General features: G+C 42.0%; 1 protein-coding gene across 2 annotated transcripts in view; it reads left to right on the top strand.

Annotated features, from left to right (window-relative positions):
* Positions 1-1,509: 1,509 nt before the first annotated feature.
* The window catches only part of mafb (MAF bZIP transcription factor b), a 50,998-nt gene continuing 29,716 nt past the window's right edge, over positions 1,510-22,791 (top strand). The window contains exons 1-2 of one of the 2 annotated variants that reach the window (XM_086298407.1): positions 1,510-2,935; positions 3,256-4,367. In XM_086298407.1, coding sequence (XP_086154533.1) covers positions 1,959-2,935; positions 3,256-3,334 — 1,056 coding nt within the window. In that variant the 5' untranslated portion in view covers positions 1,510-1,958 and the 3' untranslated portion in view covers positions 3,335-4,367. Of the gene's footprint in view, positions 2,936-3,255; positions 4,368-9,739; positions 9,811-22,791 lie in introns of those variants that run through there. The other variant, XM_086298408.1, reaches the window with a different exon arrangement.

The following is a 22,791-nucleotide window of genomic DNA, read 5'->3' as shown; positions in this document are numbered from 1 at the left end:
CCTCATTTTGAACTTTCTTACAACCCTTGATTGTAAGATCGTTTTCTACATAGCTACTATTCTATAGGACACTGAGAGGGTGTAATGCCATTACAGTGGTTCAAAGACCTAAAAATGGCTTCACCTTAAACATAAAAGCAAATATTCATTGTTGTTAATTTAATGTTTGCTTCCTGTACAGTCCTGCCAGTCTGAAATTTACACTCAAGCAGCAAAAGCATGTAGCAGCATCAGATGGGACATCTCATCTAGCTAATATTTATTCAAAAGCATCAGAAGGGCCCCTGATGTGTGCTGTAATGAATAAAACACGATGTTTATCCTTCCTGTTTAACGTTAAGTCCCCATGAACAGTCACGGGGACCAAGAGAATATTTACTTGTGTTGGGACACCGGGGAGTTGGATTATCTGCTGGCGGCTTTGTAGTTTTCTGAAGTTTCCCCGTGTGACATGTTCCAGGGAGAGTGCTCTTATTTACTCTCCGGTCCTGTGTGTATAGCCCTGCTCATTGTTTGTTCTTATGTGCCACCACTCCTGAGGACTGCGCTTCAGGAGAGAAAGAGGCGTACAAGGAGATAGAGAAAGGCCCGCTAATGCTGTGATCATTACATGGGAGGACACAGATGAAGATGTTGTCATTGCAGACTGTTTCACAAGAAAAGGATTTGATATTGACTTGCATTTAGTGTAAATGCTTTATCGCTTGACATGTATAAGAAAATGGGTTTACACCGCCTGATAAGAGTCGCCTGCAGTATCTTTTTGCACCGAATGGTGGCGACATTGGGTTTCCAAACAGTGTAGACGAGCCAGACCCGTGCCGTGCTCTTTTCAAACTGTTTCGCCTTCTTACTCAACCTCCCGATTCGTGTCATCTATTTCTGCGATTAGACTAAGAAAAGAGTGTGAACAATTAACGTGACGCTCATTTTGCAAATGTTTTTTTTTTTTTTCATACAATTACTTTGTGTTTGAGCTGAGAGTTAAAACGGTAGGTAGTGTGTAAGAAGAGTTGGAGATTTATTCGCTTATTAACAAGAAACCTGTGAAATAAATGGGATAAATAACTAATTCAAAAGTCTATACAAGGTTTTACATGCGGCCAGGGTCAAGAAGGTTTGTCTAATTAGTGTTTAAGAAGAGAGGCTGTAATAAATCTGACATAATTCGACTTGAAATATTTAAGTTGGTTAAGTGAAAAAATGAAAAAATAACTTAAATGTCAAAAATGCGCTACAGACCAGTTTAATTTATCGTTAAACTCTTAAGCGTAATTTGTTTTCTTTTGCTTGCTTTATTTTCATACGCATGCTAGAAAAAAACATTAAAATGAATATCAGGTTTCGTGTGTAAATTTGTGTATGGACTTGGACGGTCAGAAAACTTCGTTTCTTTACTATTATGCTAATTACGTCCCGGGATCGCGCTGCTCATTGGCTGAGTCTCAGTCAATTTCATATTTCAGTCCTGACGTCAGGGCGCCTATAAAACTAAGCAATGCTTTTTAACTCGTCGGCTGACTGATCCCTTAGAAAAAAAAAATCTATCAATCCTTGGGTGGAGTTTTTTCCCCCGTCTCCACAAGGCAACTATTTGCCCGGGACACGAACGTGAACCTCCTCAAATTGGCGCACTAATCCTAAAAGGAGCCATGAAGTGTTAAACGGTAGAAACGGAGAGAGCGGCGCTCAGATACCCGCACGCTGGGAGAGAGGGAGGAAACAGCGCTGCTCCAATGCGTCTGTGCAACACAGACTGAAGAGAGAGAGAAAAAAAAAAAAACTTATCGACTCACAAAACCTGAACCTGCGCTGCGCAATTAGTGCGAGAAAATTCACTTTTTCCTCCGGTTTTGAAGAAAATAAATAAAGAAATCAAGCTGGCTCAGTGCGTGTCTCAGCAGCCCACTTTGACAGGTACTCCTCACCCCCTTTGGAGGACTGTCAACAGCAAGAGGATGGCATCAGAGCTGGCAATGAGCAACTCCGACCTGCCCACCAGTCCCCTGGCCATGGAATATGTTAATGACTTCGATCTGATGAAGTTTGAAGTGAAAAAGGAGCCGGTGGAGCCCGATCGCAGCATCAACCAGTGCAGCCGCCTGGTCGCCGGGGGATCCCTATCTTCCACCCCGATGAGCACGCCTTGCAGCTCGGTTCCCCCTTCTCCAAGCTTCTCGGCGCCCAGTCCGGGATCAGGGAGCGAACAGAAGGCGCACTTGGAGGATTTCTACTGGATGACCGGGTACCAACAGCAGTTGAACCCCGAAGCTCTGGGTTTTAGCCCGGAGGACGCCGTAGAGGCGCTGATCAGCAGCAGTCATCAGCTCCAGACCTTCGATGGCTATGCCAGAGGGCAGCAGTTCGGCGGCGCAGCCGGCGCGGGGGGCGCAATGGCCGGGGAGGAGATGGGATCAGCGGCCGCAGTGGTGTCCGCGGTTATCGCTGCAGCCGCAGCTCAGAACGGGGCTCCCCACCACCACCACCATCATCACCACCACCACCACACAGGGGCACACCACCCCTCCTCCGGGTCTCAGTCCAGCGGCGGCCCGGGGGGAAACCACCAACACCTGCGCTTGGAAGATCGGTTCACGGACGAGCAGCTGGTGACCATGTCGGTGCGGGAACTGAACCGGCAGCTGCGGGGGGTCAGCAAGGAAGAGGTGATCCGTCTGAAACAGAAGAGGAGGACGCTAAAGAACAGAGGCTATGCCCAGTCCTGTCGGTACAAGCGGGTCCAGCAGCGGCACGTTCTGGAGGGAGAGAAGACGCAACTCATGCAGCAGGTGGACCACCTCAAGCAGGAGATCTCCCGGCTGGCCAGGGAGAGGGACGCCTACAAGGAGAAATACGAGAAGCTGATCAGCACCGGCTTCAGAGAAAACGGAGGATCCAGCAGCGACAACAACCCTTCTTCCCCGGAGTTTTTCATGTGAGTCCCGGCGCTGAAAAGTTTTAATAAGCGAACCTCACCAAAAAAAAAAAAGAAAAGAAAAGAAAAAGAGTTTGCGCGCAGCTAAAATAGGTTTTGTGTGATTGTGTTGAAGCTGCTTTTAGTTAAAGACTAAACCAGTTTTTCCCAATTTGTGTCATTTTAAAAGTATATTGTTTCAGAAACCCAGATTTGTTTTGTTTTTGTTTGTTTTTTACTTTCTAAAGAATACAAATTAGGAAAGGACTCTGGTTAAAAATACAGTACCCATACATTTTTTAAAAGGATTTTTCTCCACTTTGTGATGTTTGCCTTTATAGACACTGCATAAACTTACCATCCTGCTGCGACCCATCGCATAGCCTTCCTCCTGCGCCTCATCCATCCTGTTCCCTTTAAACCCATATTTGTTTTGTGAATTAAAACAAAGAACTTTTCAGACTCAACAGCTTTATTTGATGTGATTCTGATTTTGTTTGGTTGTTTAAAGTCACTCTGTTTTAATATGCTTTACTTCATTTCATGTCATTCATCCTGTCTGGTGAAAAATATCCAAACTGCGCCAAAGTTTGGAGAGACTTGTGTGAGTTAAATGAAGCCATGCATGCTGGTCATGTACGGATTGTTTGTTTGTTTTTTCTTCTTTTTCTGTTTTTGTTTTTTTGTTTTTTTATTCTACCTTTTTGTGAACTTGTGTATAATTGTATTATACCGTGACTGCATTGCTCAGTTTCACTATCATTTTGATTTTTTTTAATATGTAAAACAAGTGAACAGGGCTATTTATGCGCCTCTTTTCTTTAATGAAAGTTCACCACGTTTTCGACCCTTTCAACATTTTATTGGCTTCTTTTGGAGCCTTGTGTGTGTGGGGGGGAGTGAAAGGGGACTTCATGTAAAGCAACAATGTGCTCAGTATTGATTTTTTCTGTTAGGCAATATGGCATCAAGATGAGCAGCATCTGCATATTTATTATAAGCAATAATTATAACATTTCCAACACTAGCACTAAAATTATTGCGATCAACAAGTGGAGCTGAAGATAAAAACAAAGCAGATTTCCTGAAAATATGTGGAGGACGGGCTACTTTATGCAACAAATGATCTTTGTCTTGTAGAAGTTCACTGTTCATGTGTTTTCCTTTCATTTAAGGAGGCTGATTAAGTTCACTCGGAGCCCTATGGGTCTTTTTTCCTCTTTATTTTCTGATAAACACACTGTGAACTGTTTGGAAATTGAAGTTTAAGGTTCCCCCGGTGTTGCAGAATATTTAAGGAAAAGCATCAAGCAGCCATTCGTCTTTTTGTGACGCCCTGATTATCTGTTCTGTTAGAAACTGAACAGGACAGGTAAAAGGCACACGCCCTGTTCACTTTAAAAAGCTGAATCTAATGTTACCATTCGTCAATAAACCTCCATGAATGGAAACAAATGCACCTTCCTGATGATGTTCGTTTTTGTTCTGTTCAGTTTTACTGCTTGTTTGTCTCTGTGTCTTTGAGGCGACGCCACACACTGAGGCTTGTAACGAATCCGAATTTCCTCTGCGGGATTGCAATAACAAAAGCATCTCTTTCATAAACGTGTTGTTTGCTTGGAAGCCGTGTAATTATCGCAGCTCCCAAACATCAAGTAGACTGCGTATATTCCAACTTTGTGATCTGGTTCAGTTTATCCATGTGTTTTCCTCTAAATGCGGTTTTATCTTTTTTAATTTTTATTATTTTTAAATTATCTTGGCAAATAATTTTAAGGGGTTTCTTTTAATGGCTTTTGCTTTTTTTTTTGCTTTTTTTCTTTGCTTTTTTTCTTTCTTTTTTTTTAGAAAAAAATTCACCTGTTGCGTATTTAAAGACAAAATCTTCTTGTTCTTTTTAAGCGTGTGTGAAAATGAAAAAATAGCGCTCAGTTTTTCTTATATAATTTTTCGTTTTTCGCCCTGTGGCCTGATATCTGTGCTGCAGGTCACCTGCAAACGCTCAGTTAATGATTGATTTTAGAGTAAACTTGCACTTTTCACTCGGTACATGTGCACTTGTTGAACATTGCCTGTGGAAGGGTTTTAATTCAGATCGACCGCAGATAAAGCGCTGCGTGGCAAACGTGATGCATTTAGTCGTGTGTGCAGGCAAATGTGCGATTGAACACAAACATGTCGCAATTTTTTTCTCTGACGTGTCATTTGCCAGTCCACAATAATTCCGCAGTTTTGCATATTTTTTCTTTTCTTTTTGGAAATCAAATCACGCCTCATATTTTTAACCAAACAAATTTTTTTTTGAAATGCCTCACTTTCATTTCTCTGAAAAAAAAAATCCTTCGACTTATGACATAAAAATGCTGAAAAGATTGAATTAAAGGCACAGGAGACACCCGGGGGGTAATTTGATTTGCTAGCGAGTGACAGGTCTTGTAGCCCTCCAACCTGCCGGCAAATGTGGCCTGGGACGCCTTTCCTTCCCGATGAAGTCGGTGCATCCCTAAGAGGAGTATGGCTGCTATAAAAGCTGCATGGGGTCTGGTTCAGGCTCCCATACAAGGTCACTACAATGCATGCTGCTGGAAATCTTTGTGGTTGTGTGTGTGTGCATGTGTGTGTGTGTGTTTGCGCATGGGTGTATGTAGAGAAGTGCTACTGGGTTGTCCCTCTGAGGGACCTTTTGACAGAGTGTGTGCAGACTAGGAAAAGTGTCCATCTCGTGGAAACCTTAAAATGCACCACAGTGGTGAATGTTTCAGTGTCGGGCTGAAAACAAAGACTGTGGACTGTCTATTTGGTTCTAAGTCTCACTTGTACAACAGTGACACTGTCACCTGGCTCATATGGATTCCATGAAAGCCTGGAGTGAGGGACAAGATGGCAAAGCATGATCCACTCATGCCTGAAGGAAGGATTTTCTCTGTGATTAAAAGAGAGTGAGAGACAGGGATGGGGCCCAAGGAGGAGAGAGAGAGAGAGAGAGAGAGCAATACAGAGGAGAGGGAGGAGAGAGAGAGAGAGAGAGATATGCTGGCTGCCTTCCTGCTCCTTTCAGATGATAAACGATCAGAGATGCATCCTAGCTGAGAGGAGACGGCCTTTTAGTGAGCATGTGTCCACTAATTTATGGCCCTCCTATCTGATTAGGTCAATATAGTGTGCTATTTAATTACATTTGTGTTATAACCTAGAACTGGAGATACTATACTTCTTTCATGTCACCCCTTTCTTATGTGAGCCTGATAGGATTAGCGAGGTTTCCTCTGGACTTTGCTCAGGACGGCTCTACCTGTTTGTACAACAACAGTTTTGTGAATTTGTTAAGTAGCAGATCGAGGGCCGCTTTTGTGTCACGGTTCGCAGGCTTCTAGGGTTTGTGCTCCGGCATCAATGCGTAAGAAGGATAAAACGGAAAATTGCTGATCGTTGTAGGGCTGTGGAAATTGTGTGGGATGCCGGTTGTTTGTGGGTGTGTTTTGACCTCTAGACACACCGAGGGGCTGCGGGATTTAGTAGTACTGATTCACTTCCTGTTTTGGAGGAGGACAGAATGCACAGGAAACAACAATTCAGGGCTTCCTTCTCACTTCTCAGCAGCCGTAATCACTGCTTCTTTCGCTGTGTTTTGCTTCCTCTGTTATTTGCACAGCATGAAAAAGTGTGTACACGCACCATATAGACACTCCACGTTATTAATCTTATCAGTATGAACTGTAATTCTGTTCTCTGGCCCAGCATATTGACTTCTTCACTGTGATCATTTGCAGTCTGTCCAATGATTAGGTTATTAAAGATAATGTAGTTGTCTGCTGTCACAATATTGGACTCTCTTTCAGGTCAACTATGGGAAATCACTCTGAAATTTATCAGTATTGACATTTAAATCATCATCATGTACTTTGCTTTAATGTCTCAGAATTAATAGGACAAAAGGATATGCACAGTGGTTAGTGTCTGTTCGTGTGAGTGCTCAATAACCTGCCTGCATTGTCTTTTATGTGACCTTGTTGCGGAAGCGTGTATGTATGCTTTAAGGGAGGGTGGTAAATCTGTAAGAATGAGTCGTTGTGTCATGAAATTCAGATATTTGTAGTCTTCATTGTGTAATGCTAAAAATAAGAAGCTATGCATTTACTCTTTTTTTGTAGTAAAATAAAATTGCAATTAATTTAAGAACAACACAGTTAAAGTTCAAGCCCTTGCAGTAGATCTTTACAGTTGTACCTGTGTTTGTTTTTCATAATGTAAAAATATATGTTATCATTTCATTCAGAGCTATCACCAACCACTGACTTAAAACAAACAAAAAAGCTGCTCTTTTACTAAAATAATGTTAGGATTGCATGTCTCTGCATGTCTCATTCATTCAGCACAGCAACACGGCAGTTTTTACGTGTGCACGTTCATTCTCTGTCATTCCCCTGCGAACGCTTCCTTCCCGAGCGTGGCAAACCCCTGAAAAGGGTTAAAAACATTTTCGCATTCACAAGAGGAAACAATTTCAATCTCTCCTACTCATTCCGCATCTGCATCACTCCACACGATAAACATTTACATTTAAAGTGATTTAAATCGGCTGCCTTTATGCTCCTCTGTGGTCCGTCCATCATCTAGACCCGCAGTGCCCGAGCTTCTCTTCCTCTCTCACCCTCTCGCAGTGTCCTGAGTTATGTCATTTATTTAAAAAGCTTAATAATTTAACTTGTCCGTCCTGTCACAGCTATGCATGTGGTAAAAAAGCAACGGCTGTAAAACGTTGGTGGTGTTTCCTGTGAATGTTTCTGATTGGCTTTGCATGCTTGTATTTTTTTCCACAGGCCAAATACAATCATGGGCAGAGTGACTGAAATGTGATTGTGTGGATCCAAATCTACAGTGTTGCGCGTTAAATTGAGACAGCTTTAAATGCAGAGATGCAAAAGAATGTGCTTATAGACACTGGAGTAGATTTGCATTTGCTTATGGAGGAAGCTGTCCTCAGAATGCATAACTAAAGGGCAATAGATGAAAGCTAATTATGATTTAATTATAGGGGATCACAATATTCTGACTTGCAGATAAACATAACTGAGGCTGTGTTGATGTTTTCAACAGTGAGTTGAGTTTCAGGGCACAGAGTCAGTGAAGTGGTGTGTTTTGGACCGCGGCGAACGTGGTTTCGGGGAGGGGGGGTGTTTGACAAGTGAGTGCATTATGCGACTGTGTGGGTGGGTGTGTGAGAAGCTGTCTGTGTGCATGTTTAGGTCTGGCTATGCATGAGTTTGTTTTATGCAGGGTGGAGCTGGAGCCGAGCCCGACCCCTGTGTGTTTTACCTGCATCTCAATGAAGCAAGAGGTGATTTACCCTTCTGCTGCAGCCACTTCTCTGTCTGTCTCTCTCTCCCTGTCAGTCCAGCAGACATTGATCTCTTTGCCAAGCAAGGTGACCGACAGTGTTTTCAGCTCTTCCAAACTCTCTGCTTTCCCTTTCATTTGTACCTGGGAAAGGCCTTGACCCCACACGTTGCCGCTATGTGTGTTGCCTTCTGCACATGGACCTCCCTTGTACAAAGCCCTGTTTGCATGTGTGTGTCAGTGCGTGTCTGTTTGAGTTGGAAAGTGGACGTGCATGTCGACGCTATGTGTCTACGTGTTTCTGATCCTGTGCCTAACCAGCTCTGTGTTTACTTTCATGAACAGGTGCATGCAGTTCTTTGCAGATTCACCCAGATGTACAGCAGTTTATTTAAACTGCTGTACATCTGGGAGTCTCTCCATACTTTGGTGCTTTTTAAGGTCTTCTCTGTGCTGCAGGTCTATAACTGGGAGCTGCTTCATACCCGAACGCGTCAGAGTTCATTTGGTGCCAGTGTGAATCGGATTACAGGGAAATGAATGGCTTTCATTGTTGCTTAAAGATGGATTGAGGGGCATTAAACATCCTTCTTTTGCCTCATTTCTCACTCTCAGAAGCAAAAAGGTTTTTTTTAGTTTTTTTTTAGTGTGATTCATTACTCAGGTTTCCTTTATTCACCCTCATCGCTGCCGTGTCTTCATATAATGTCCACAGGTGTGCAGATCATGCATGCATATGTTTGCAAAAATATGCAAATACCCTGCTGTGGGACACCTATAAACACTGATGAATGTAAGCATGACCTAATGTAGGATTTTATCGTTTATGATACATCTAATTATATTCTAATGAAATTATTTGCAAAAAAAGAAGCCTAAATTTGGATAGTTTTATGAAGAATAGAGTAGAAATTAAATTATAGGAGATTACAAAATAGTTTGAAAAATATTATAACAATGTGAACTGCAGTGATTTCCTTTTTGTATTCAACTGTTCTGTGCATACAGTTTTTTTTGTATATGTTATTAAAATAATTAAGTTACGTCTCATTGTCAGCATATTTGAATGCATCGGTCTGTATCCATGGTTTAGTAAACGAGCTGGATAAAAACTGCTTGAATTTAAACCTTTTATTCAAATCTACTCCTGATGTTTAACTGATCAAAATATCCCTGCATTTAACACATTAAATACAAATAAAAAAATGAATATGAATAAAAATTAGCTCAGAATCACTTGATATTATTTTAGTAACATAACAGGTTGGTTTTGGGGAACTGTACGAGCACCTCATATTCATTATTCAGTCACAGCATTACCGGTTTTCTAAGCCGACTGAAATTACCCCTGACTTTTACAGTCATTGCCAGTTTTGGGAACCAGATAGCCATTACTTAATGTCGGAAATATGTTGTGTTTACATCAGTGTGCACTTCTGTTTCATCAAAAAAGTGTGTTAATGTTTCGTCCTGTTTTGTTTTTTGCAGGACGTCAAGAAAATTCCTCCATCTGTGATAGAGAGCTGTGCCCTCTCGGCCCCGCCACCCTGGAGTCTGAGGTAACTTGATGCTCATCTTTGACACTTTCAACAAAAACAACATCTTTAAAACATTTTTTGCTGTTTTTGATGCAAGGTGAAAATAAAATTTAAATTTAAATTTTAATGATTGGTGGCACTGGAGACTAAATCCTCCTGCAGATATAAACTAAATACAGACCATGTTCTTACTAAGATTTTAATGATACAGCTTTCAGTAGCCATTAAATATCCGCAGCAATAATTAGTTATTGTCCAAATTCTAGAGTTATACAAAAAGGTCTCAGGATTAATCTCCTTTACTCACAGGTTTCAGCACAAAACAAAATAGATTTAAAATGAAAAGAAATGCATCAAGTAAAACATTAATTATAAACAATAACCATACTAGAGAGCTGCTTATGCATTGTTTTAACTCCTGAAAGCTCTTTATGTTTTATTACATTATTGTAGAGAAGTAGAAAAGTTGAAAGCTACTATAATATTTCTGTTACCTGCTTTGTGCTCTTAATTGAAGCACTTTAAATACAGACAGGATCTCCTGATAAAAACTATTGAAACTTCAAATCTTTAGATCTGATCAGTATTTTGATAATCAATATTTCAGTTCATCTAAAAGGTTCATCTTTGCATCAGATATTAGGTAAAATGATTTGCTTTAACAAGGAAAGCAGACACCTGCTGATTATCATTATTTCTCACTTCACAACCAAACTCATCACTCTCTCACAGCATCCATTGCATGCAATGTTTGGCATCACTGTGTTGGGGCTCTGACAGTGCTGCTTGAATGACGGAGGGGTGACATGCACCGAACTCATGGGATGAGACCAAAACCTTTCACCTCTGTCTTGACCCCCTGACTTCCTGTGTCCCCCTCTGCTCACTCTGCAGAGACAGACACTATACAGTATTTTTGTTTTGTTTTGTTTTATTTCTGGCAGATACACAGATGGAGGGATGTGGGATTGATGGAGTGAGTGAGGGATAGCGAAGACTAGATTTTATACTGTGACACTTGTAGTAGGAAAACAGAGGCTATAAAAGCAAAAAAAAAAGGAAGGATGGATGAAAGGAACTGAGAAAAACTTAAGACTGAAGGTAAGAAACTGTGGAAAGTGTGGCGCCTGCTTTTGAATGCAGACACACACGCCGGGACGAGAGGACAGAAGGAGGTTAGGAGGCGAGGTAAGGGAGGAACGCATGGCGGGAGGGCTCCTGGTCGTGGATGCAGACAGACAGGCAGGGAAACCAGAGGAAGGCGGTGACCTTCTCTGCTGCTGGAGGATCGAAGGCTTTATTTAAAGGCCTGGTCAATGCTGGGTGCTGCTGAGGTATCAGCCTCGCAGCCAGGCGACTCATCACCACTGTAATACAACTCTCTAATGCTAACCCCCCCTCCCACTCTCACACACACACACACACACACACACACACACACACACACACACACACACACACACACACACATGCACAGGACGGGACACTCTCTGGACACCTCAGGTTTTACCCTGTACAATCAGGAGGCTGGACAGAGGAAACTACTGCATCAGCATCAGCTAATTTTACCATGCAGCAGGCAGCACACTCTACTTTCTTCATGTGCTCAGCATTGTGAAGCGCACGCCAGCTTTGCTTTTGACACACTCTCCATCACCGCCTGTTATTTTGCTCTTGACTGATAACGGCCGATGTGAACATTTTTAAATGTGAAAGCATGGCCGTAGCGTGGATGCAGGCGGGGAAAGAGTTAAAAGCTGACAGAATGCAGCCTGCTAAGGCAGGACTCGTGCATCTGTTGGTGTGAGCGGAGCACGTGTTTGCGTTTGCGCATGTGTGTGTGGCTGCAGCGCGAGGACACCTGCGTGCTTCAGCACTTTCTGGCTGTCGGGAGCTCTGAGGTCACAGGCAGAGGGAGTGGAGAGGGCACATTAGAGTAAGCTTCAGAGCCCCCACCCACACACCACGCCTCTGCCGTTTCTTCCCTCCCACCACTTCAACCCTCACTTTTCCTCCTTCTTCCCCCTGTTATCCCCTCTCCCCGTCATCCCTCCTCCTCTCCTCTTCCCGCTCACTCCGGCTCGCCTTCTCCTCATGGTGACGGGGTGAGTCAGCCACTCGGGGGGGAGGGGCCGCATAGGGGCAAGGTGCCTCTGTGGCTGACAGCAGGCAGGTCAGGTTTTTGTAGACATGGCAGAGGAGGAAGGACACGTGTGCACGCGGAAGCTTTAAGGTGCGAGTTTACGGTGAGGTAGTGAGCACATCTTTAAATGGACATATGGGGTGCATACGTAAAAACCCGAAAAGCTTTTGCAAAAGATGGTGGATATTACCAGTAAGGTTATAAAATAAGGTTGGCTGTTTATGAGAAAAATTAAATCGGTACATGGGCACAAAAAGTGATATGTTGTATCTCCTGATAACTATTCAATATTTTGCAGCACATATAGTAAAACCTGAAATCAAATCACCTTTTTCAGCTTCTCAGAAAACATTCTGGAGGAAATCTGTATTGAATTTTAAATTTAGATTAAGCACAACTTAATTTAAAGTTCAGGTGATTAACAGTGCAGTTCACTGTATGCCCCAACACTGAAGTGTCATTTATGAAACACTGAAGTTGTGTTGCACTCATTTGTCATCAGCAGCAAACGGGATTTTTTTTTTCCATCCACAGCTTGACACACTTCACTATCCTTCACTGCCTTGGATATATATAACTACTAGCTGCCTATAGTGAGACTCATTACAGTGTTAGAGTTTCGGTAGTGACACAGACGTCATCGCTCCATCCAGAAAATCCAAATGACAGTGAGGATATGAACAGGATGTATGCTCATTATTAGGCCTGGTCTGAAAAGAGAAGGGACCAAGTGGAACTGGGTCGGTGTTAGAAATAACAAAAAGACGAGAAATTTCACTCCGTGCAGTTGTAAAGACACACAAGACGAACACAGAATAGCCGTGTTTTAGATTCGGATTGTTTTTTCTAAAGCGTGTTTTTATTTCTAAGCCACAGATTAGATGCTACTTGATCAGGATAAAGTTTCACCCCCGAGCCAAACCTCTGAACATCAAGCCACTTTTCTTTTCAACTAACATTAATATATGAATTTTTTCTCCTTTGTTTCAGCTGTTTAAGCCTGATTTGTGTTGTTTTATTCAAACATAATTAGTTGTAAAGCTGTTACTGCTGCACGCATGTGTGTGTTTGTGTTTGAGCCTCAGAGCCACTGTTGTCCTCTGGTTGTTACTGTGTGTTCACAGCATGATTGAGAGTGGAACTTGCGATGAGCCGGAGGTTAGTGTGATATAATGTATTCCCCTGAATCACCGCAGCCAGCAGCCCAGGGCCTTCCTCTTGCCCGCAGCCTCCTTTTCCTTCCACACACACCTTCCACACTCCCCTCGCATCACCGTCCTCTCCCTTTCTTCCCTGCGGTGACTACCCAGTGTTAGCTGCTTAGCACTGCACGCAGTGTCTAATTGAATTCCAACGCTTAGGCGTTAGCTCCTGATGCTATGTTAACACAGCACAATACTAACAATCCTCAGGACGTGTTCAACACTCTTCTTTTAATGAGAAAATTAGTGCTAAGCTCATTTTGGCAACACATGATTTATTCAAAGCTCCAAACTGTGTCTTCTGTATCCCCTAAAGGATCATTTTTATAGCCATCAGCAAATCAGCACTTCATATACACACATCGAGAACATGCAGAATATGTCTTGTGGATACGCCGCTGGTACACTTGTGTGTGCGTCTCCTCCTGCTTCTCATGCTTCCACTTGAGTGTATCCATTGTCGCTTATATAAATGTGTCTGCTGGTCTTTCTGCATCCATATTGCTGGCGATGCCGTCCATCCCCTCTCCCTGACACCTTCACTGTTATTCCCTGGCTCTCAAACATTAGCTCTGGGCTTTAATGGCACATATTTCCTGGGCCCGGCTGAAACGGGATGCATCTTCTCCTTGTTAGCTTGATAAATAACCAGGCTGCTGCGAAAGTGCTGAATTTTAGCTTTCAGCCTCTATTTTCTGCTGGATGACATTAATTTTAAGTGCTGAGAAGGAGCTAACTAATACAGACAAATAAATAAGGAGGTGGGAGGGAAGGTGCAGAGGTGCTGGAGTCAGTGCTGTCCCTCCCTTCCCCCCCTTTACCTGTTTACACACAGGCATTCATAGACGCAATATGCAAACCTGCAAAAATATACCATACACACAAATGGTGCAAAGTCAAGCAAGCGCACACACTCGGTTTCTCAATAGGCGCCTCTGTTGTTGCCCAAACTGTAAAATCAGCTTGTCCTGTTATAAGCACAGCTCCGGCAAAGTCAAATGTTTGACATATTGGAAGCAGATAGTTGGTCAGTCAATCAGTAAGGAAGATTGGCTTCATTCATCTCTATTTATTATTTGCATTTCTTATTTTCTCTTTCAGTGTTACTGATTTTTTTGCAATATGGTGGGAAAGCTCCATCTGGAGCACAATGATCTGGATTAAACTGTATTTATATGTATTCAGAGACAACAAAGCAGAATAATTAAGTAGTAATTTTTTTTAATTTTCTTTTTTAGAAAAGACCCCCAAAAATGGTTTCTAGCTTTAGTAGTTGGTACCGATGAGTTTTAAACTGTATCTTTTTATATCCCCTCTTGCTCTCTCAATTCCCATTATTAATGGATTGATCTGTACTGTTTGTTTTCATGATTGTTCTCTTGACATACAGCTATACACCTCAGTGTCAGTTGAACCTTTGTTAGCTATACCTGGTTTGCTCCTGAGAAGGTTAGAATAAAAGGTTAAAGATGAATCTAGTCATGTTTTACTTTTATCCTGATGCCTGTCCATTTTTTCTTCTTTTTTTTGCCGTCCTTTATTCTTTATAATTATTTTTAGCATTACATTTCCAGTTTTGCAATTTATGATGCAAAACTTCACTTTTGGAAAAACACACAACACAGGCATGGCATAAAGGTGTTTTACACCTGATTTATAAACAAAAAGCAAAGAGACATCAACCAAACACATGAGCCAGAAAAGCTTTAACGTGCAAAATTATTCGCATGTATTATATGTTTATCTTAAATGTTTTACTAGGAGGTTTTTTTCCCCCCCCAAAATCGGTTTAAGCTGAGCACACACACACACACATACACACATGCACACACCATGAAGTGGCTGTGGCTTAGACACCTCATACATTATTTTAACAATGTATAGTGCAGTGAATAAAAAGGTCAGTGGTTGGGAACTAGCTTCATGTAACAATAAGATGCATGGACAGAGCGCTGCAGACCCTTCAGTCAGCATCTTGCAGCTGAGCGCTGTGAGGATGACACACATGCAAACTGGAGTGACAGATTCAACTCTAGGCTGTGTGTGTGTGTGTGTGTTCACCTAGTGTTGATGGGTGGCCACAATGAAACACTTTAAAACAATAAAGATGTGTGGGCTGTCAATGCTGATTGCACAAATTTCCCTTTTGCCCTTTGTATCACTTTGATAAATGTCTTTTATTATGGCATTTTAAAGCAAAAGAGGAGCAAAGATTTAGGGTTTTTTTTAAATATATTTATTTATTTATTGTTAAGTGGTGCTTTTATTAGACCATTTCTATTTTTGTCACTATCAAAACACACTCTGTCCCTCTCTAGATGCAATGCAAGCAGTGCATGTTTCTGTTTGCAACGCAGGGCCTAATCTTAAGGGTGTATTTATCACATGCTGTCATGTTGTGGTCACATGACCACACGAACCACTGCCAGCAATTAAGGCTGATAAATCACTCATTTACAGCGAGCGAAGGAGGGACAGAGTTGGGTAAAGCGGAAACAAGAGAGTGATAAGAGAGAGGCAGAGGAATAATGGATCGCCTGTACCACTTCACAGAGATTTTCCTCTTTCATTTCTTTAACAGCATTGAATGTTTTTGTGTTCGGGCGTTGTATAAACTCTTGCCAGTGAGGCTCATTGACTCATACAGGCAGAGACAAAGAGGCAGATGGTAGTTGTTTGTGGGGTTTACTGTAATTCTGACCTGACTGCACTGCTTTATTTATTTGTGTTCATGTGTGCAGCTGTGTGCATGCCTGCACGAGCAAATGCAATAGTGTCATGACAGAGAAAGAGATTCAGAGAGCACGAACGCAGAACTGTCAGTTCACCCATTTCGTTCACTGCTGATGGATTTCTTCCCAGCCTAAGCAGGAGACTAGCTACTCCAGGTACCAAACTATACTACAGCATGCTTTATTGTTGTCAGCGCATAAGTGGAAATTCTCTTATAGTTAAAACTTTGGCATGCTTTGATTTTTACATCTTTGTGACCTCACCTTATAGAAATTGTGCACATAAGCTCAAGCTTAGGTCTGTTCCTGGATGTGAATGTGCTCTAAGCTGCGTAGCATCTGTATAAGTTACATCAGAAAGTGTGTTTCAGCAGCAAGGGTCAGCGCTATGCTGACAGTCAGCCTGCGCACTCACTTGAAAAGGCTGATTAAAGATTCATGACAAAACAAAATAAAAGAAGAAACAGCCCTCTTTTAATGGGCTGAAGATAGGAGAGGAGAAGAAGAGAGGAGACAAGCTGTGGTTTCTCTGCCGACAGTTGGAGCTCTCATTCATTAAAGACAGCAATCGCTAATTGGCTAAAGTCTTTACAATGTGACCATTGAGAGTCAGTTGAGTCAGTCAGGTTTCCTGCTACAGAGTGAGTGTTGCAGCAGAAGATTAGGATTCAGCAGTTGCTGTGTGTGAGTGTGTGACTATGTTTTTGTTGTTTAAAGAGTTACAACTTTTTCAAATCAACTGCCTGTTTGTGTACTGTGCAGAAAGACCTCTATGGTATAGTGTGCGTTTGTGTGTATGTGTTAACGCTGCATTCAACAGAGGCAGGGAGGGCCCTGCTGTCTGTGGCTTTACCAGTAGAGTGATTCTGAAAGCTGGTTCCTGCGACAAAAGTAGCTCTTCTGGGGAGAAAAATAATCTGTGTACACATTAACTGTACCAGAATACAAAGTCAACACTGAGTGTGTGTTTGGGGGTGTGCGTGTGTTTGTACTTGTGCAGTAAGTAAAGTATTGCCAAAGACTGTGAAGCATACTAAAATCTTCCAAAGCAGAGGACAGATATGTGAGTCGCTTCATTCTCTTTGACTTGTTTTCTAGTTTTGGCAGAAATGCCTTTTAATATGTTTATATTACCGTGGTTTTATACCATAATGTGTGTGTGTGTGTGTGTGTGTGTGTGTGTGTGTGTGTGTGTGTGTGTGTGTGTTTTCAAATATATATTAATAAAATGACTGAACGTAGGTGGAAGGATTAGCATGTGCAGGGGATTTCTTGTGCTTTAAACACCAACATCCTCCACATTTCACATCATATACATATAAATCCACACACACACACGCACGCGCACACACTCGAGCATACTCGTGTGACATAGGAAGAGTGCTGACCGCTTTCTCACTCTCTTCGTCTTCCTCATCTGCTCTGGTTCAAGGTTGAGACACATTTGAGTACAAAAAGGGGAGGAGACGCAAGGGAAGGAGGAGCCAACGGGCTAGAGAGGCACAAGCACGCTCACTTTTGGCACGTTTGAACATATTGTCCTACCTATATAAACCACCACCTCTCCACTGCCCTCTTTTTACATTCAAACGCTACTATGTGAAAGTGCTAGTGACCTCTTTGTCTTCTCAGAGGTTATTTACCTCTTATATACCTCCGTGTGAAGTCTTAGAGGCGCTTTATTCATAATCAGTGCGTAATAAAGAAATAAATGAATGTAAGGGAAGTTCAAACTTGCATCTCTGACCGTGTTTCCCTGATCCGGATAGGTGCAGCAGTGTATCCTATACTGTATATTTTATGTGGTTTTATCTCGAGTGAATTAAAGGGCTTGTAAAGAGTGGAACGTTATTAGCGTCAGACCACCTGGGGTGAACATCTGCAGTCTCAAACGGCAGACCCAACATACATCACTGTTCCTCCTCTCCATATTCACTGTCAAATATGTGCACGCACACACACACACACGCGCGCACACACACACGTGCGCACATGCACACAGCTCTCCTTTCAGATGACTCGTGTTTTGGTGACATACACATGCAGTTGCCCATTTCTGCAGCGATGCATGCTGTTTATTAAAGAACCTACACTGTCACAAGTTAAATGCATGTTCTGTGCCTCTCGTCAGCCAGAGGTCAAAGGTCAGCAGGTTCACGTCAGAGCCTAGCTCACAAATGGTCAAACTTTAGGTTCATTCGCGGAGCTCTGAAGCACTCTTCTGCGTTATTCTGCAGAGTGTTTGCATTAAACCTTTTTATTTGTTTATCTTATTTTTGTTGTGTTATTCCTACAGTAACTAATCTCCTTTGAATAATTAGATGTTCGTTTCATGTTCTATTAGGACTGTTTTTCTTCACGTCTCTGCTCGAACACTATATTTTCATCTTCAAAGTGAAAGCTAAAATAGGGCGATCATTGCAATTTAATTACTACAAATCCCTTTGTGAATTTGCTCTTGTGTTTGTTTACATGCATAGATTTGCCAGCTTCTGCACTTTTGTGCGCGTTTGTGTATGCTTCAGTGGATGCCTTTACGTTCCTGTGTCGTTCCGTATATGCCCCTTTATTTTTAGTGTGTGTGAGTGTGTGCAAATGAGGTCGCAGTGGGGTTTATTTAAATAGATATGATGGTGTTTTATTCCCAATCAGAGGAATCTCCTGTCGCATTTCAGTCTCTTCATAATAACCTCCAGCATTGCTCCACAACCCCCTGACACACATGCACATGTGCACATACACACACACACACACACACAGTATTGCAGATGCTGCAGTTTTTTCTCTCTCTGGGGTAAAAGGCTTTGATAAATGAAAATAAATACTTTTCTTCATATGAGTAACAGGAGGGGAAAGAAGCAAATAGCTGAAATGACAGGAGGCCTCTGACAGTTTGATGCCTCAGTACAAGCAAATATATGACAAAGAAACATTTTCCAGAAGTGTGTATGAGTGTGTGTGACACACTGTGTGAGTGTGATGCAGTTGAGCACTAAAACACAGGTGCACCCCTTAGTCACTGAAATAAAAGAGAAAGGGAAAGTGATTCAGGGATGTGGGCCGAGGAGAAGGGAGATTCAGCAACTGGCATGTAGGCTGACATGTTAATTGAGTAACAGTAAGAGGGGAAAACACAGCACAACACATGATTTAGAGGAAACCGGTTCTCCTCTTCAGTTTGTTTCTCTCACTGCAAGGTCATGTAGGAGCCTCCCGATTTCTCTCTCTCCACCTTTGTTTCCCTCTGCTCCTCCGGACCTCATTTCATTCAACACTCCCGAACCTCCGACAGCTCCATAACTATAACTCTCTCCTCGCCGTCTTCTCCTCCTCTCTTCTCTTCATCCACAGCTAAATGACTCTGTCAGAAATAAAGAACGCTTATCTTATCTACTGCCTCCACTCTGCTGTCTCTTTCCCTGCCAGTGTCACACACAAAAATAGGCACACACAAAGAAAAAAATAACATCGAATGGGCAAAAAATAAAACAGCCAAAAATTTTTAAATGCACTTTGAACAATTTTTAATATTTTATGAAGCATCTTAATTATTCCTCTGAGATGGAAGTTTCACTCTTGTTCAGCAGCATTCAGCTGGTTGCACTGACTCAGTTTTCACCCGCATGCCAGAAAGAAAGATTTACAGCCCACAGTGTGGCAGACAGGTAGATGGAGGCTTGACAGAGGACAGGTGTCCACTCATTCTGTTCTGCACAATGAGTGGAAATCCCACTCCAACACACACACACACACACACACACACACTCTTCCTCTTCTTCTTTTCCTGTCACTCCCTTCTTCTCTCTTCCCCGTGGTGTGGAGTAGAGAGAGGGATCTACAGCTATATGCAGCCTGTGGAGGGCTTACTGTCTGTTTTTGTCTTTGTGTGTGTGTGTGTGTGTGTGTGTGTGTGTGTAAGCCACCTACCAGCCACTCAGTAGGGGGCCACATAGGGCTGAGGATAGAAAGAAAGATGAGGGGGTGGGAAAGAGTGTGATAAGGATAAAACTCTCAGCAAGAACAAACACATGGTAACAAACAGAGAGAGAGAGAGACACACACACACACACACACACACACACAGCTCAGCACGTGCTCCAGCAATCTGTTAGGTCTCCCTGAGCACTCCATCACTAATAGTCACGATACAGAGTGCAACATGGATTTTAATCAGCATGTATTGTGATGACTTTGCCTTTCTGTTGCCTAAAAATGCGCACACAGACACAAAGTTGGCCTACAAACAGTCTATAGTTCAGAGGGATCAAAGGTTATGAGTATGCATCGACTGGTGCGCACGTATGTCGAGGTTATGCATATGTTTATTGAACCTCGTCCAGTTCGGCCACCTTAGTCGAGTAAATTAGCTTCGTGTGCTCTATATTATTCAGGATCGTCCTTTGTTCGCTGTTCTGGGAGCTTGTGCAGCAAGAAAACGACAGAGGAAAGGAAAGAATGAAAGGGAACACGCTCGCACCAAACAAACAGCAGATAAGTCTGTATGCAAGGATGTGTGAGAGACGGAGAGATGAAAAGAGTGATAATTCCTCTGCTACCCTGAGGCCTCTTGCAGCCTCGCGGGCTCCCTATAGGTCCCCTGACACATGCCTGAGCAGAAAGCTGGGGCCCGCTAATTGGCCCCTGTGATAACACCAGAGACAAAGGTAAAGTGTGTGTGGAGACGTTTTCATATTACAGCAGTGCTGAAAGCTCACATTTTCTACAAGTAATACATTGTTGGTTTGTTATTCTGCTTTGAAGGGTGTTTGATTTGTAAGCTCTGAGTACATTTAAGATCTGCTAGCTTACTGAAGTCGGAAGGCACCGAACGACAATTAAAGCATATACACTAGTTCAAAGCGCAGCTCCAGCCTTTAAACGGCTTGTTTCTCTAATTGTTTCATTATCTCAGTATGCTTATTAAATGTGCGATAATTGTTAATTACCACATGAGGATTTGTAAAGGATTTGTCTTGAGTATCAAAACAAATTAATTAAACTGAACACATTTAAAACAACAGCAATGATAACAGCAGGTGCAGTGTTTGTGTGTCTGTGTGTGTCTGTGTTATTTTAGATGCTGCGCTTGTTTGTTTGAATCTCTGTTTAATTGAGATTCATAGGAGGAATTTAAATAAGATTCAAATGAGATTCATAGCTAAGTGTAGCAGCACAGGTAATATGCAGATTGGTTTAATGATGATTCAGTGTATCTTGCAGTCTAACGAGAGTTAGATTAGACCATTGGAAGACGTTGGCTGAAATCATTACTGTGGTTGGAGGGAAAAGCAGTGGAAGAAAAGGAACTGTTGTTAAAAGGCATTTAAATGTAAATGGAATTAAAGTAGTCTGAAAGGCAGATTTCTCAAAGATATTCTGTAATGTGATTTAGGGAAATCCATGCTTAAATACAGCGTGTGTCAGAAAGCAACAAAAAAGCAGTTTATATCTAAATGCCTTTAAAAACAAAAAGCAGTTTCAAAATGAATACAGTCTGTAAAAGAAAAAATAAGACTTGGATCATGTAAAATTTCAGGCTGTGAAGCTGTGCATGGTTTTTGTTTTGTTTTGTCTAAATTGTTGTCTGGGATAAATTCCTCTGGTTGTTTATCTGACAGCAAAGACACTGAAGGCTACTGTACATCTGATTTCATACACTTACCAGTTTAATCTGTGTAACATCCAGATGCTCACGACAGCTGGGACATTATAACTAAATAAAACGTGGCTCCTGAGCTTGCACATACAGGCATGCACACACGTCAACACTTATTCCTCGGTTGCCTTCCAGACATGCGCAACGAGTTGTTTCTTTTCCCTTCTCCTGCTGTACATACGCCTGGACAGATGTGCACTGCTGGATACTTTATATTTATCTATAGTGGGCTCACCATAATTAAATTGATGGGAAAAGGCGTTACTAGTGTGTGTGTGTGTGTGTGTGTGTGTGTGTGCGTGTGTGTGTGTGTAAAGGAATATATCTGACTCTGTGATCGGCACAAATACTCATAATTCTCTTCTATGGGATGTAATCAAATGCATTCACTATTATATATACGTAATCTTGAACTTTAATATAACAAATATCAAATGTATTGTATTAATTACTAAATAATATTCATGATATTACACTGAGACAGTGTGACACTTGTGTGACCATTTTCACAAAGTAAACAGTATAATAACAAAAAAATATATAGATATTGACACCATTTGCTTATCTAAGTGTTCATTCTGGTTCATCTTGCTTGCTTAACCACAGATTTTAAATAGGAGGCTAATGCAAAAGAAGTAAGCACTTAGATGCTGAAGGACTAAATAAGGAAACAAGTATTCTGAGGGACTGGTTAAGGCACAGCAGTAGGCATGAGACTCTCTCTGCTGTACAACTGCAGTATTGATATATGCTGCAGAGCCTGAGCTTACCGTCCCACTTTATTTCAATTAGCTCACAGGAAGCAGGAAATAACCTGCAAATCAATTGTCATTTCTATGGGACTGGGGCTGGAGGCTGAGATTCACTTTGTCCACCAATAAAAGATGATGTAGCCGTGAAGAAGATTAAAGGGAATTTCCTCTTCACATACCCTCACGCCGTTGTACAGTATATCATTAGCGTGTGATGTTTAGTGCTTCAAGGTTGTTATGGTTTTTCTCTGAAGTGCGGAAATTATTTTTCATGGTACAGATTCTCTAAAATAGCCTGGCCTCCTCAAATAGTAAGTGATCTTTTACATAACCCAGAGTGCTACTCTACAGCCAAAACATGTTGCAAGTCAAAATGCAAATGTTGCTCGATTGCACTTTGGTCTTTTGAGCATCGTTAAGAAGATGTTTCAACACAGGACTTCTCCGGGGCCCGGGGGCCCAATTTAAAGAATGTATATAATAACCAGTGTTGGGCAAGTTAGTTTGAAAAAGTGAT

This window comes from Aulonocara sp. 'chitande type north' Nkhata Bay, linkage group LG7, assembly GCF_057382095.1.
Source record: "Aulonocara sp. 'chitande type north' Nkhata Bay isolate Kocher_YH1m ecotype deep benthic linkage group LG7, A_spYH_male_GT1.1, whole genome shotgun sequence".
Classification (NCBI taxonomy): domain Eukaryota; kingdom Metazoa; phylum Chordata; class Actinopteri; order Cichliformes; family Cichlidae; genus Aulonocara; species Aulonocara sp. 'chitande type north' Nkhata Bay.
This window is presented reverse-complemented; position numbering and strand designations above follow the sequence as displayed.